We start from the raw sequence: 17,005 nt of genomic DNA on the forward strand, positions 1-17,005 counted from the left end.
GGTTCAAATGCGTATATAATTATAATAGGGAAGAAATATTAGAATCCGAAAATCCTTTTGTTAGTGAATGTGACATCATTGGTGAGAGAAAGAGCTGTTCGTATTTGTCATTTGCCTTGTTCGTTTGGTATAAGTAGTAGAGTTTGCCTAGTTTCAGCTTGAACAACATCTGACAAATGGGGGAGGTGACAGAAACAAGAAAAGATAGCCTGGTTTTTGCTGTTAATGGGCAGAGGTTTGAACTCTCCAACGTCGACCCTTGTACTACTTTGATTGAATTCCTCCGTTATCAGACTCCTTTCAAAAGTGTGAAGCTCAGCTGCGGCGAAGGTATCTCTCTCTTTTCTCCCTCTGTTTTCCGTTATGTGTATTGAGTTTCATGTGGTTTTATATATGCCAAGGTTTCTGGACTAAAAATCAATAAAAAAATGTGTTGAGTTTCAACTTGAAGGGGTAATCGCCTTGGATGTTGATGATTCTATGAAAGGGTTACTTCATCTACAATTAAATATGGTTGCATGTCATGCTGGTTGTAAGGGTAGATTACTTTCTCCTTCCATGGATTTTCTCTTCGTCTAACTCTATAACTTTTACTTTTTTGTCATGGTTCTTCATTTTTTGACTTTGATATGAGATTGGATTTGATCTACTAATTTTTCACACTTCTGACACTTTTTTTTTTTGTTTTGTGTGCCAATGATGCATGAATCATGGGTTTCTTTTTAATATTAACCATTTTTCTTTACAAAAATTCAGTCTACTGAGTCCAGTATAATACAATAAATATAAAAAGGGTTGACAATGCAAATAATGCTTTACTAATAAATCTAATAATATATGTTGTACAATCAGAAAATAACCAAATAGGAGCATTAATATCTCAATATACCCTTATTGTATTGAATATGTCATTTTAAAATCGTAAAACTTGATAATCATGTAAAGTATTTAAAATTAAAAATGTCAACGGCTTAATACTTTTTTAATCTGATCTAATTACCGATTACATATATTTAAATTATTAAGGGGTGTGGCTTGTTGTTGAATCTGGAATATGCTGAATTTGATTTTGAGAATCAATATTATCAACAATTGAAAGTGTGTGTTGAAACGGATGTAGGAGTCGAGAGGCCGGAAGTTATGGCCACATCCCTTTCAACTATCAAATTATTCTCTCCATTGGTAAGATTTTGGCCTAAGTGTTGTCATGATCTGTGATAGGAGGTGGCCAGTAAGATCAAGCTTCTCAGTTTTAAAGCCAATTTTGTCTAGTTTATTTAATTATTATTTTAATAATTAAAATAATAATATTATTTTTTAATTAAAAAAATATTCCAACTTTGTTTTTCAGGTAAGTAGATCTTACACCGACTAATGAATTAAAAGATATAAAATAAAATAATATTATTTTATTTATTTTAAATATATTTAAAAATTATTATTAAAAAAAAACCTTGAAGTTTGGCAAAAAATACACTCATTCCTTGAAAAGTAATGACATTAATTACCAAGTTAAGTATAATTGATTTAAAAGACAAACATACTCTTTGTTAATCAATTATTTATATATTTATTTATTTTAATTTTTTTCTCTACTCTTTTAACTCAAAATTTTCTTTAATTGCAAAATTATGTGATTCAGTTAGTTGTGAGATTTCTTAATTTTATGATCATCTTTTATTACTAGCAAATTAAATTTTAATTAACTTATATTATAATTCAATCACATATTAAAAAATGTGAAACTTATCTTTAATTTAACTGTAGATTAACGTTGAGGTGAATGTATTAAGTTATTTGCATATCTTAATTGTAGCTTCTTACAAATTTAATCTACTCAAATATTTGTTGTTTTGGTACAAAGCAGATTAAATCAAAGTAACTGAAGTTTGTAAGGGAACTTAGAGAAGCAAGGCCTGCAGTAATGTAGCAAAACAATCTTACCTTGCCTTCATTGACGAATTTCTCAAATTGTACGACTTCTCTATTTGTCCTCTGCGACCAAAAGGAATGATGTTAAATTATTGTTTTCCTGTTTAACAGGAGGCTGTGGCGCCTGCGTTGTCCTGCTGTCCAAGTACGATCCAGTGCTAGACCAGGTTGAGGATTTTACTGTGAGTTCGTGCCTCACACTTCTTTGCAGTGTTAATGGATGTTCAATCACAACAGTTGAGGGAGTTGGAAATAGCAAGGATGGTTTCCACGCTATTCAAGAAAGGCTTGCTGGTTTCCATGCTTCTCAATGTGGCTTTTGTACCCCGGGAATGTGTGTTTCTCTCTTTTCAGCTCTTGTCAGTGCTGATAAGACCAATAGGCCAGAACCCCGCCATGGATTCTCCAAGCTGACAGTTGCTGAAGCAGAAAAGGCCATTTCAGGAAACCTTTGTCGCTGTACCGGTTACCGACCTATTGCTGATGCTTGTAAAAGTTTTGCTGCTGATGTTGATATGGAGGACTTGGGTTTTAACTCCTTTTGGAAAAAAGGAGAGAGTGACGAAGTAAAGCTGAGGAGGTTACCTTCATACAATCATACTAATGCAAGTTCTAAGTTTCCTGAATTTCTCAAGAAGGAACTCAAGGCAGGTGCCACTCTGGTTTCAGAAGGATACCGTTGGTATAGTCCTGTTAGTCTTGAGCAGCTTCAAAGCTTATTGCAAATGAATGAGGACAATGATGGAACTTCAATCAAGATTGTTATTGGTAACACAGGAACGGGTTATTATAAGGAATTATTAGGCTATGAAAGATACATCGATTTAAAATATATTCCTGAGCTATTGATCATCAGGAAAGACCAGATTGGGATTGAAATTGGAGCAGCAGTGACGATTTCTAAAGCTATCAAAGCACTAACGGAAGAAAATGAATATGAATTTCACCAAGGTAAAATCGTGTTCAAAAAAATTGCTGATCATATGGAAAAGATTGCTTCAGCTTTCATAAGGAATTCAGGTAGCGTAGGAGGGAATTTGGTAATGGCCCAGAGGAAACAATTTCCATCAGATCTTGCTACAATACTACTTTCTGTGGGTACATGGGTGAATATAATGACTGGTCAGAAAGTGGAACAGCTTTCACTAGAGGAGTTCCTGGAAATGCCTCCTTTGCATTCCAAAAGTGTTCTTTTAAGTATTAGACTCCCTTGCAGGGAGTCTACTAAGGATATTTCTTCTGCAACTGATACTAAGTTGGTATTTGAAACTTATCGAGCTGCACCACGTCCTCTGGGAAATGCACTGCCCTATTTAAATGCTGCTTTCTTGGCTGAGGTTTCTCTTTGTAGTAACTCTACTGGAGTTACACTAAATAACTGCCAGCTGGCTTTTGGTGCTTTTGGGACCAAACACTCAATTAGAGCAAGAAAGATTGAGGAGTTCTTAACTGGCAAATTGCTAACTGTCAGTGTTCTGTATGAGGCTATTAAATTACTTGAAACTACTATAATACCTGAAGATGGGACCTTGAATCCTGCTTACAGGTCAAGCTTGGCTGTTGGCTTCCTTTTCGAGTTCCTAAGCCCGTTGGTTGACACCCCTGCAAAAATTTCCAGTTGTTGGCTCGATGGATACAATAGCCCCGAGTGGTTCATGGATTCCAAAATAAAACAGAATAATGATCAGCTTGGAGAAATCAAACTACCAACATTGTTATCATCAGGAAGGCAAGTGATTCATTCAAGTAAAGAGTATCATCCAGTTGGAGAACCAATTCCAAAAACTGGAGCTGCCATTCAAGCTTCTGGTTTGTCATATCTTATGTATTATTATATTGCTTCACTCACCATCGTATGTCAAACTAACAAATTTTTGAAGTTTAGTTATTGATGCTTATCTGATAGTTTTATGAATCAATAAACACAAAGAGTTGTTGCTAAGATAATTTCTTTCTGTTCATATCTGTGCACCCTAGAATGGTGCTAGTGCTTGTGCAGCATTAATACATGTCTAGATGGACAGGTTTACAAACAAATTTACTGCAAGTTCTTTGGAAATAAAAGCCCTAACAAGTGCGATTAGTGCACTCCTTAGCAAGAGCCTACTAGATTATTTGAGATGAGACCATTTCCATTAAGTGTTTTAAACATGAGTGCATCATGTGGTTATGACTTAAGATTATTTGCTCCCCTTAAACTTCTAAACGGTACCACCATAAACGGAAAAACAGTTGTCACCCTCTATTTGACTGTCATTAGTAAATGTTCGTTCTTTATTGCTTTATGCTCTATGGAATCAGTGCTCATTTAACCGACTATGTAGGTGAGGCTGTTTACGTGGATGACATACCATCTCCAAGTAATTGTCTCCATGGAGCATTCATTTATAGCACAGAGCCTCTGGCACGGGTAAAGGGCATAAGCTTTAAGGCTGGACTGTCACGTGATGGAGTCACCGCACTTATTTCTGTCAAAGACATCCCTGGGGAAAATGTAGGTTTCACGAGCATATTGGGTGACGAACCTTTATATGCAGATGAGGTTACTCAGTGTGCTGGAGATCGCATTGCCTTTGTGGTAATTCTATGGTTTCATTGTCTGCCCTTTCTTGTGTTTGCTGTAATTGTCATTAATATTGACATAGTACAATGCTAAAAAAAGTGTCTACTAGAATTTTAAGAACTTGATCTTTGAAATGACCCTTTCAGGTTGCAGATACACAGAAACAAGCAGACTTGGCAGCAAGCCTTGCAGTTGTTGATTATGACAAAGAGAATCTAGAACCACCAATATTATCAGTAGAAGAGGCTGTTGCGAGGTGTAGCTTCTTTGAGGTTCCTCCTTTCCTTTGTCCCGAACAGGTTGGTGATTTCTCAAAAGGAATGGCTGAAGCTGATCACCAAATTCTCTCTGCTGAGGTAATTTCCATACTTGGTTGAGCCATTTGCTACATTTCATCATGGATTGCTAATGTATCTTCTAAATTCTTACATCTAGCTCAAACTTGGGTCACAATACTATTTCTACATGGAGACACAAACTGCTCTTGCTGTGCCAGATGAAGACAACTGTATTATAGTGTACAGTTCTAATCAATGCCCTGAGTTCGCACATGATACAATAGCTAAATGCCTTGGTCTTCCTGCACATAATGTTCGTGTGATTACGAGAAGAGTTGGAGGAGGCTTTGGTGGCAAGGCCATAAAATCAATACCTGTGAGTCTTGTAAATATTCTGCAGTGTATTCATTCCATGAAAAAGAAAAAAAAAAAAAAGAATGCTTCCCTTTTGTAGGAAGGCATTCCTAGTTTCCTGCATGAAATTGAATACCAGAATCAGTGGAAATGAATATGGAATTAAAGCAACTAATATATGAAGACACCTTTCAGGACATTTTTTAGGGCAGTTGTTTTATATATGTGGTAATTTTACTCTGTGTTCTGTCTCCTTGTATCAATTACTTATTTCCCTTTTAATTTAGGTTGCCACAGCATGCGCACTTGCTGCTTACAAATTAAAGCGTCCAGTGAGGATATATCTCAATCGCAAGACTGATATGATAATGGCAGGAGGCAGGCATCCGATGAAAATAACTTACACTGTAGGGTTCAAAAGTAATGGGAAGATTACGGCCCTAAAACTTGATATACTAATAGACGCAGGGATATACTCAGATGTCAGTGTAATTATGCCTCAACATATGCTTGGAACACTTAGAAAGTATGACTGGGGTGCTTTGTCTTTTGATATAAAAGTATGCAAAACGAACCTTCCAAGTAGATCAGCAATGAGAGCCCCCGGGGAAGTACAGGCATCATTTATTACTGAGGCTATAATTGAACATGTAGCATCCACCCTTTCCATTGAAGTGGATTCTGTCAGAAATATTAATCTCCACACATACAACAGCCTTGACTTATTTTACAAGAGCAATGCAGAGGAACTTTTGGAATATACTCTACCTTCAATATGGGATAAGTTGGCCTCTTCTTCAAGCTTTTACCATAGGACTGAAATGATAAAAGAATTTAATAGGTCTAATAAATGGAGAAAAAGAGGAATTTCACGCGTGCCTACTGTGCATGAAGTGCTTGTGAGACCAACCCCTGGGAAGGTAAGCATTCTAAAAGATGGTTCTATTGTTGTTGAAGTTGGAGGAGTTGAGCTGGGTCAGGGTCTCTGGACAAAAGTAAAACAGATGACTGCATATGCTCTCAGTTTGGTCCAATGTGGTGGAACAGAAGAACTTTTGGAGAAAGTAAGAGTCATACAAGCTGATACCTTGAGTTTAATCCAAGGGGGTATGACTGCAGGCAGCACCACATCTGAGTCAAGCTGTGAAGCAGTTAGACTTTGCTGCAATGTCTTGGTTGAGAGACTTACTGCTCTGAAGGAAAGGTTGCTGGAACAAATGAGATCTATTGAATGGGAGACATTGATTCTGCAGGTATATATCTGAACTTCAGAAATATTCTGACTTTATTATTTTACCTCTTTGGTCACTGGATGACTTAAGAAAGTTACCTTCATGTGAATAACAATTTCAGGACATTTTTCTTCTCGCTCTCACTTTCAAAATGAGCAAAGTTTTGCATTTACTTTTCACCACACCAAATAGAGAAATAGGGAAAGGATATATTTGTTTCTAGTCAAATTCTTGATCACATATATTCTCATTGCATTTTCACTTTTTGCATCTACTGCAAGTTCACATGTTCTATTAATGCAGGCATATCTCAGTTCTGTGAACTTATCAGCAAGTTCATTATTTATACCTGGCATTTCTTCCGCAGCATACCTAAACTATGGTGCTGCAGTCAGTGAGGCAAGTACTTATCTATTGCCCCTCTATTGCTTTCATTTGTTGTTTATCTTAAAACTACCTGTCTTTATTGAACCACATTAGAATTTGTCCTATTGAACATGCAAATATAGAACAAATCATGCTACTATTTTGGCATTGCAGGTGGAAATAAACCTTCTAACTGGGGAGACTACCACTTTGCGGACAGATATTATATATGACTGTGGCCAAAGCTTAAATCCAGCTGTGGATTTAGGACAGGTTAGCCTGAATAAATTTCTTTCCATTTCAATTTAAAAAATTTGCTCTTTAACCTTGGCTTATTTACTTTTATCCCCAAGTCAGGCATTGCTTAAGTTCCTATTGTCCCTTGGTCCACTTTCACACATATTGCTAAAACACGATTTTCTTTATATAGATATATGCAGGGAGTTAGGATATCGGACCCCTATTTTCATTTGTTCTAGTTGGTTCATTGGTCTATAGGGTGTATGTGACTCAAGACTCATACAATTATGTTTTGCAGATTGAAGGAGCTTATGTTCAAGGACTTGGGTTCTTTATGCTTGAAGAATACCCCACAAACTCAGATGGATTAGTGATTGCAAATGGCACCTGGACTTACAAGATCCCCACAGTGGACACCATTCCCAAACAATTTAATGTGGAAATCCTCAACAGTGGACATCATCAAAATCGTGTTCTTTCTTCCAAAGGCAAGTTTAAATTTTCAATGAAATTTGCAGGTCACTTTCTTCATAAAATTGGTAAACATCCAACTTACAGCCACTCCCACCAAATTGTATTTGATATAGTACTAATTAGTTGTTTCTTAATAACGTAATTCTAGATTTTGTCAAGATATTTGATTGACTTTGAGTTCTTTAATTAGATGTATCATATATACACACCTTATATATATATGCAAGGATGAGCAGTACTATGACTTGAACATAAGATCGATCTCCACCTCAATTCCACCCCTAAACTAAGTCCAAGTGGCTAATTGCAATTATATTGTCAATAGTAATAGAACTCTATTGTGATTATCTTTAAGGAATACATCAATCATTAAAATAGAAAAAACAAATTAAAATTAAGAAATTAAAAAGCATTTTCTTCTAGTAATTTTTTGGGTCAGTCCTTGCTTAACAGCAACTATAAGTTATCTGTTTCTTTTGCAGCTTCTGGTGAGCCGCCATTGACTCTAGCAGTTTCAGTTCACTGTGCTACAAGGGCAGCTATAAGAGAAGCCAGGAAGCAACTTGTTTCATGGACTGGCCAAAACGATTGGTCAGAGTCTACATTCCAGCTGGAAGTACCTGCCACCATGCCTGCTGTGAAAGAGCTGTGTGGGCTCGATAGCATCCAGACGTTCTTGCAGTGGACAATGGGCAAAAAGTAAAGGAAATTCCGCTGGCTGGCTTGTGTTTTGTTTGTCGTCTTTTACGTTTAAAGCCATAACGATAAAAACAAGTTAAAAGCTGAAGAACACGTGAAACTCCAAGTACTGGCTGATGGATTTAGAGCCAAAAAGAGCGAAAGCAATCATTATGTACACTTGATTCCCTTGAATGTGTCTCCTTTTGTTTTATTTTTTTTTATTGTGGGTTAGGATTTTTTATATAAGCCGTAAATATCTTTATTAAACTTAATCTTTAACTTTAATTAAAACAAATAGAGTTAGCTTTTGTCATACACTAAAATAAACACACACATGATAAAATAAAGATCAACCAAATAATGTTAGCGTTATATATATATATATATATATGTTTTTCATATATAATTAACCGCATAATGATTTATTTTTAATTTTCGATCTACACGTGACACGCACTTAAATCAAAGTTATTGTTATAGGTGCATTTGCTCTTGGGCCTATATCTTTAGAATATCTATTATTATTATTATTATTTTAAAATAAAAATTTAATTTCTTTGTGAACCAATAAAATTTTGGCGTTTTCTTATCTTTTTAATAAAACAAAATAGTAATCATGGCAATACAAAATTGAAAAAAAAACAAACAAACAAACCACGCCGCTGGCGCAGGAGTTCTCTAGAATAGTCATATTGGTGCTAGCCCACCTCTGCTTTTAAAGGCAAATGGTATAAATTCCTCATTTAAAAGAAAAAAAAAATGCATGCCACACTCTGAACTCCAGGGCTTTATGGTTCGTAAATGGAATTCGTCTCTAAATAGAAAACCCAACGGGTCCAATTACGTGTATATTTTACTTAAACATAATTTATAATATCTTTTATTTTTTAATTTAATAAATATTTAAATAGAGCCTTTTATATAAGAATGTGTACTAACTAATCATCTTAATTCTTGAATTAAGTAGAAATGAATGCTCTGATTTCATCCAAGGCTATGGGTACTATATTCTGATAAAATGTCAAGTAGTAGCCATGTAACTTAAAATCAATATAGTTTAGGTAAAAAGAAAGCTACATCTGTTAAAAAATATCAAAATATTTTAATATTTTATTTTAAAATTATTTTAATTTAATTTTTTTATATGATATTAATGTTAACATTGACGTGATAATGATGTAACACCAAATAATAATGTGACAGGTTTTGGATGTGATGGTAAAAGTTTTAACATATTTATAAGTGGTTTTGAATTCGAATTTTAATAAATAAAACTTAAATTAAAGTAATTTTAAAATAAAAATAGGAAAAAGTTATGAATTTAAATAAAAATATTAAATTTAAAATAACTTTTTATATGTTTTGATCATTAAAAAATCAATTATATCTTGAGTTTATTAAACAATGAAAACAAATTAAGAGATACCGACAAGATAACGTAATTTTTTGCAATAAGGATTTGTTCATTTTCTTATGGTGTCGGCGTCAGAGACGTCATTCCATTGGTCCTTTCAACTTAAAAATACTCTAAAATGCCAAAGATCAGCACATCATCCATGTTGATGTATGAGTGATATGCGCAATAAAATATAATAAACAAAACGAAGGCATATTTCTTTTCTACTTGGGTGCCTTGTGTCTGCTTCAAATTTGTGATTGACTTGGCGTCCCCCTAATCTTTTGTTATATGTTAATGCAAGGAACAGCGAAAGCAACGAAAGCCCTCACTATACCAGTGGTTGGACTTGGTTATAATAATATCAATACGTGAAAGTTTGGAACGTCCTTTTGTTTTCTGACATCATTTTTTTGAGTCATGGGGGAGGTGGCTGCGGAAACAAGAAAGCAGAGCCTGGTTTTTGCTGTTAATGGACAGAGGTTTGAGCTTTCAGATGTAGACCCTTCTACTACTTTGCTTGAGTTCTTGCGTTATCAGACTCCTTTCAAGAGTGTGAAGCTCGGCTGTGGTGAAGGTCTGTTTCTTTCTCTCATTTTTCAGTTTCTCTGTTAGAGTTTTATGGTGTTAAATGCCGATGTTGGGTTTTTTTTTTTTTTAATTTGGAGAAGAGATTCGAAACTCATTTTCTTTATACGTTAACCAATGAATCAAATAATCGGGTACAGACTCCGATGGTGGGTTGTTTGATGTCCTGAACCATAATGAACAAGGAATATGCTTGAGTTTTTCATGTTACATGACTTCTTTTTGCTGGGTTGATGGACTATCTTCTTTAACCTGGATGGATGTTAAGCTGTCAAATTATGTTATGAAAAATTATTGCATGCGTACCCAACTGTACGAAGGATCGAAAGTAGAAGACAAAGTTAACGACCATAATCATAACTCAAAATGATCTTGACCCGAACCCATATCCGAAGCTAACATGAAAAAATAATTGTATGCTTGCAATGTAAATGGCGCCAAAGATGGCCAATACAAAAAATTCTGTACAACTGGCCCAAACCAACCCAGCTTAGATTGAAACTCAAAAGTCAAACTACGGTATCTGAAAGGACTAGAACTCAAAATTGTCCAACCTAACCTGAGTAAACTTGTCCAATTTTTTATCTTTGATTGCTTCTCATCTGTTATGATGGTCCTAATGTAAATCAATTTTCCTTTGGTTAGTTGCTGGTTTCTTCTGAAGTAGAATTTATATATATATCTATATATATATATATATATACATATTTCTCTCATGAATTTTAGCTTATTGCTGTTCAGTTTTAAGTTTGATTGATGAATTTTTCAGGCTTCTGTGGCATGTTTTTGTTTGCATGACAATTTTTAATGTAAATGTCAATAACCGGTTTCAATTTTGGCTAGTATTATCTGCACAGGAGACTGGGGATGGTTTCCTTGAAAATCAAAAGCTTGACTGCTTTAAATAATTTTTATAATTGAAAGTTTGACTGCTATAATGTTTCCATATAGAGCCAAGAGTTGACCTTCTTAGTACTGACTCTGGAATATGCTCAATTCAAATAATTTTCCTAAATTCCGTTTTACCATGTTTTTATCATTATCCATCATTTTACCTAAAATTTGAAATGGTACAGTTCAAGTGAAAATTTGAGTGGTTATGAAAATGTTTGCCTTTGCTGTTTCCAATCCATTTGCTTAAATTCTGTCCTTAAATCTTGTTAAAGATATAATCATCAGGATTTGATTGTTATGTAAATTCACTACTTAAGATACTGATTAACCTTTCCTTCCTGAAGGTTTAAGTTCTAGCAGCATAGAGCAGAAGCCAGTTTTGCAATGTCTTATGTTGCTGTATGTGTAATGAAATATTTATTTGTTTTGTTCTGAAGCAGAGGAAATGAAAGTAATTGATGTTTCAAATCTATGGGACTACTGTTTCAGTGTTTTTATTTGGGACCATAGAGGACAAACGCCTGATATGAAACAAGTTAATAAGTTTGTTTGATGGAATTGCATTCGTTTTCCAAACGAAATAGCATGATTTATCTTTAAGGAATCAATTCTGAATGTTGTTGTCCTGTTTAACAGGAGGCTGTGGCGCCTGCATTGTCCTACTGTCCAAGTATGACCCCGCGCTCGACCAGGTTCATGATTCTACTGTGAGTTCATGCCTCACGCTACTTTGCAGTTTAAGTGGATGTTCAATCACAACAGCCGAGGGAATCGGAAATAGCAAGGATGGTTTCCACCCTATTCAAGAAAGATTCGCTGGTTTCCATGCTTCTCAATGTGGCTTTTGTACTCCAGGAATGTGTGTTTCTCTCTTTTCAGCTCTTGTCAATGCTGATAAAACCAATAGGCCAGAACCCCGTCCTGGGTTCTGCAAGCTGACAGTTACTGAAGCAGAAAAGGCCATTGCTGGAAACCTTTGTCGCTGTACCGGTTACCGCCCTATTGCTGATGCTTGTAAAAGTTTTGCTTCTGATGTTGATATGGAGGACTTGGGTTTTAACTCCTTTTGGAAAAAAGGAGAAAGTGATGAAGTAAAGCTGAGTAGGTTGTCTTCATACAATCATAACAATGCAAGTTCTAAGTTTCCTGAGTTTCTCAAGAAGGAAATCAAGGCAGGTGTCTGTCTGGCTTCAAAAGACTATTGTTGGTATAGTCCTGCTAGTCTTGAGCAACTTCAAAGCTTATTGCAAGAGAATGAGGCCAACAATGGAAACTCCGTGAAGATTATCGTTGGTAACACAGGAGTGGGGTATTACAAGGAACTAGAACTCTACAAAAAATATATTGATTTAAAATATATTCCTGAGCTCTCAATCATTAGGAAAGACCAGACAGGGATTGAAATTGGTGCAGCTGTGACAATTTCTAAAGCTATCGAAGCTCTGAAGGAAGAAAATCTAGGCGATTATCACCTAGAAAGTAAAACAGTGTTCAAGAAAATTGCTGACCATATGGAGAAGATAGCATCGGGTTTCGTAAGGAATTCAGGTAGTGTTGGAGGGAATTTGATAATGGCCCAGAGGAAACATTTTCCATCAGATATTGCTACCATACTACTTCCTGTGGGTACAATAATGAATATAACGACAGGTCAGAAACTTGAAAAGCTTACACTGGAGGAGTTCTTCGCAAGGCCTCCCTTAGATTCCAAAGCCATTCTTCTAAGCATTAAGATTCCTTGCTGGGAGTCAAGAAGGGATATTTCTTCTGAAACTGATACTAAGTTGCTATTTGAAACTTATCGTGCTGCACCACGTCCTCTTGGAAATGCACTGCCCTATTTGAATGCTGCTTTCTTGGCCGAGGTTTCCTTTTGTAGAAATTCAACTGGAGTTAAGCTAAATGACTGTCAATTGGCTTTTGGTGCTTATGGGACCAAACATCCCATTAGAGCAAGGAAGGTTGAGGACTTTCTAACTGGAAAGTTGCTAAATGTTGATGTTCTCTATGAGGCTATTAAATTACTTGAAACTACTGTAACACCTGAAGATGGCATCTCTAGCCCAGCTTACAGGACAAGTTTGGCTGTTGGCTTTCTTTACGAGTTCCTAAGCTCCTTAGTTCACACCCCTGCTGAAATTCCGGGTGGTTGGCGCAATGGATATAGTATTGCTGTGTTGAATGGGGATTCCTATTCAGAGAACTATGATAAGTTCAATGGAATCAAATTCCCAACATTGTTGTCATCGTCAAAGCAGGTCATTCAGTCAAGTAAAGAGTACCATCCAGTAGGACAGCCAATTACAAAAGCTGGAGCTGTCATTCAAGCATCTGGTATGTCGTATCTTAATCGTTGTTCCATTGTCTTACAACCACTAGTTCACTGTTAAAATTTTATATTTTAGTTTTTTTATGCTTTTTTGCTGTTTAATTCATAACTGCATAGATGCATAATTAGGTTTGGTTAACATGTGCGTATGGCTACCAGTTAGGGTGTTATTTTAAAAAATATTTTTTTCATTTAACGTGCCATCCTCCTCAAATTCACAGGAAATTCTTTAAATACAAAACATCTTTACAAGTAACTCCTTAACTCTTAAAACAGTGCTCATAGATATTCATTAACCATTCCCTCCAAAATTAATTGGTTTGAACATGAAGAGGTGCTGATAATATCATCTCTTTCTGTGTATATGTTTGCTTGTTTCCATAGATGCAAGTGAATGTGTGTATATGCTTATGTGTTTCTCCAAATGCACGTGCTTGTGCATAAAAACTATTGCTACTTTGCAAGCACGAACTTCAAATTCATAAAGATTAGTTGGGATAATACCTAGTGATTTAAAACATTAAATATGAACATATCGGTGGTTTAAAAGTAACTTGTTTCTTCTGAATTGGTTCAAAATAGTTTGAATTTGTAGCACTTGTTTTCATTTTGAGAGGATGCTTTCTTTGGCCTTCAACTGTAGATTTTCACTTATTTACTATTGATTGCTCTATACAATCAAACTGCGTTTGTGGCTTATACAGCTAACCATGTAGGTGAGGCTGTTTTCGTGGATGACATTCCAGCTCCAAGCAATTGCCTATACGGAGCATTTATTTATAGTACAGAGCCTCTAGCACGGGTGAAAAGCATAAAATTTAAGTCTGGATCATCACTGGTTGGAGTCACTGCACTAATTTCTGTCAAAGACATTCCAGGGAAGAATGTAGGTTGTACGACCATATTTGGTCTAGAACCTCTATACGCAGATGAGCATACTCAGTGTGCAGGAGAGAGGATTGCCGTTGTGGTAATTTAATAATTTCATTATTGTTGATTAGCTTTCTGGCCTTTCTTTTGTTTGTTATAATTGTCATTAATATTGATGTAATACAATGGTAAATATGTTTCCTCTGTAGGCTTCTGATGCTTAATTTTATTAACAGAATGGCATTTTGACTTTAACAACTTGATCGTTGAAATGACTATTTCAGGTTGCAGATACACAAAGACATGCAGACTTGGCAGCAAACCTTGCAGTGATTGATTATGACAAGGAGAATCTAGAACCACCAATATTATCTGTAGAAGAGGCTGTTGAGAGGCATAGCTTTTTTGAGGTCCCTCCTTTCCTCAACCCTGAACAGGTTGGTGATTTTTCAAAAGGAATGGCAGAATCCGATCACCAAATTCTCGGTGCTGAGGTAACTTCCATACTTTGTTGCTGCTCCTGCTTCCTCTGCCCCAGCATCCCTGTTCTTGTTCTGTTTGACATCACCTGCTAGGGCTACAACACAATCCATATTGTGAATTCTTTTTGAAATTTAATAATGCTATAAATCCAACAGACTAATCACTTTGTGGAGCCACTCAATAACTTTTCTCATGGAAAATTTGCTAATGTTTGTTTTTGAATTGTTTCATCTAGATCAAACTTGGGTCACAATACTATTTCTATATGGAGACACAAACTGCTCTTGCTGTGCCAGATGAAGACAACTGCATGACGGTGTACAGTTCTAATCAATGCCCTGAGTTTGCACAAGACACAATAGCTCAATGTCTTGCTCTTCCTGCAAATAACATTCGTGTGATTACAAGAAGGGTTGGAGGAGGTTTTGGTGGAAAGGCCATAAAAGCAATTCCTGTGAGTATCATTCTTTATAATATATTGTTCCTCTTTTTTCCTTCTTTCTTTTCTCTTTTTTTTTTTTAGAAAAAGGAAAACATTTCTCTTTGTAGAAAGGTAGGCCTATTTTCCTGCATCAAATTGAATATTTGAAGACTGTAAAACTAAGCATTGAATTGGTGAAACTAATGTAATTACTAAGAAGAAAGAGTTTGATTGAAGCCATACGTGTTTGATTTAATGAAACTTTGTCCAGAGGAAAGCTTCTGAATTGTATAACTTGGTTGATTTGATTGGCATTGGCATATATAATTATTTGAAGAAGTACTTTGGATATGGTACAGCACATGAAACTAGCTTAACAGCTGATAAAATATGTTTAAGGTTAATAGATTTTCTAAAAAATGATCTGCTCTACTTTTGAGCAACTTGAATCCTCAGGCCTGTTAATCATACTAAATTACCTATCTATTTATAAACTAGATTGCTACTTTCATTATGCCAACTTTTACCATTAAGATCAGGCATAGCACTGAAAGGAACAAGTTTTAAAAGTTTAGTGTCCAGACTTGTTTTGTTGGATTTCACCCAAAGTGTTACATCAGAGAAAAGTTTTTGAGTCCCACTAGGTTCTTGAAAATGCAGAGGTGACATACAACATCATTCATACATGAGTACTAACTGCTCATCATTCATGAACAACTAAAAGGTACACAATTGAGATACAAATCTCAGGCAGGAGAATTTGAATTAGACGCTAATGAAGATGATTTAGGATGAAAATATTGAGAGTTGGCAATGAGATATTTGACCTATTTAAAACTGCTCAAAACCAGTCAGTGCTTGATAACATGGTGCATGTAGGTAATGCTGATGAAGTACTCACTTAAGTTGCCCTCTACATAGCATATAATAGTTTAGATCATGTGCTAGATGCAAACTGGTCGATGAGCATTCATTAAGAAAATGGAGAACTCACTTATATCGTGTAAAACAATAAGATATGCTCTGTGCAGGAGATGTGGTTGCAAACTATATACATGCTAACTTAAGCAGTTAACGCATAACAGACCTCTAAATTTTTTGGATTCTAAACTTTAAAAGCTACTATCTTTTGTCTGTTATATGTATCATTTAATTATATTCCTCCATGTAGGTTGCTGCAGCCTGTGCAGTTGCTGCTTACAAATTACAGCGTCCTGTCAGGATGTATCTCAATCGCAAGACTGATATGATAATGGCAGGAGGAAGGCATCCGATGAAAATAACTTACAGCGTAGGATTCAAAACAAGTGGGAAGATTACAGCCCTAAAACTAGATATATTAATTGATGCGGGGGCATTTGCAGATGCAAGTATTCTCATGCCATCACTTATTCTTGGGACAGTTAGAAGATATGACTGGGGTGCTTTAAATTTTGATATAAAGGTATGCAAAACAAACCTTCCTAGTAGATCTGCAATGAGGGCCCCTGGAGAGGTTCAAGGATCTTTTATTGTTGAAGCTATAATTGAACATGTAGCTTCCACTCTTTCCATTGAAGTGGACTCTGTCAGAAATATTAATCTCCACACATACAACAGCCTTGGCTTCTTTTACAAGAGTATTGCAGGTGAACCATTGGAGTATACTCTACCTTCAATATGGGATAAGTTGGCCACTTCTTCAGACTTTTATCAAAGGAGTGAAATGATAAAAGAATTCAACAGATGCAATAAATGGCGAAAAAGAGGAATTTCACGTGTGCCTATTGTGCATGAAGTGAATGTGAGACCAACACCAGGGAAAGTAAGCATCCTAAAAGATGGATCAATTGTTGTTGAAGTTGGAGGTATTGAGCTGGGTCAGGGTCTCTGGACAAAAGTAAAACAGATGACTGCATATGCTC

At 35.7% G+C, this 17,005-nt stretch overlaps 2 protein-coding genes across 2 annotated transcripts in view; both read left to right on the forward strand.

Moving 5' to 3' along the window:
* The first annotated feature begins 38 nt into the window (after positions 1 to 38).
* LOC110412161 (indole-3-acetaldehyde oxidase-like) lies at positions 39 to 8,272 on the forward strand. Its single transcript, XM_021422634.1, has 10 exons — positions 39 to 330; positions 2,044 to 3,741; positions 4,257 to 4,510; positions 4,642 to 4,851; positions 4,931 to 5,149; positions 5,415 to 6,380; positions 6,663 to 6,758; positions 6,900 to 6,998; positions 7,264 to 7,453; positions 7,922 to 8,272. The coding sequence occupies exons 1-10, from the start codon at positions 177 to 179 to the stop codon at positions 8,140 to 8,142; spliced, it is 4,107 nt and encodes a 1,368-aa protein (XP_021278309.1). The 5' UTR covers positions 39 to 176; the 3' UTR covers positions 8,143 to 8,272.
* A 1,581-nt stretch (positions 8,273 to 9,853) lies between these two features.
* The window catches only part of LOC110412380 (indole-3-acetaldehyde oxidase-like), a 7,510-nt gene continuing 358 nt past the window's right edge, over positions 9,854 to 17,005 (forward strand). The window contains exons 1-6 of the mRNA XM_021422912.1: positions 9,854 to 10,093; positions 11,635 to 13,332; positions 14,044 to 14,297; positions 14,482 to 14,691; positions 14,916 to 15,134; positions 16,273 to 17,001. Of these exons, the coding sequence (XP_021278587.1) occupies positions 9,937 to 10,093; positions 11,635 to 13,332; positions 14,044 to 14,297; positions 14,482 to 14,691; positions 14,916 to 15,134; positions 16,273 to 17,001 (3,267 nt within the window). The 5' untranslated portion in view covers positions 9,854 to 9,936. The remainder of the gene's footprint in view (positions 10,094 to 11,634; positions 13,333 to 14,043; positions 14,298 to 14,481; positions 14,692 to 14,915; positions 15,135 to 16,272; positions 17,002 to 17,005) is intronic.

This window comes from Theobroma umbraticum, unplaced genomic scaffold (genome assembly GCF_002168275.2).
Source record: "Theobroma umbraticum cultivar Fairchild unplaced genomic scaffold, ASM216827v3 scaffold_95.0, whole genome shotgun sequence".
Classification (NCBI taxonomy): Eukaryota; Viridiplantae; Streptophyta; class Magnoliopsida; order Malvales; family Malvaceae; genus Theobroma; species Theobroma umbraticum.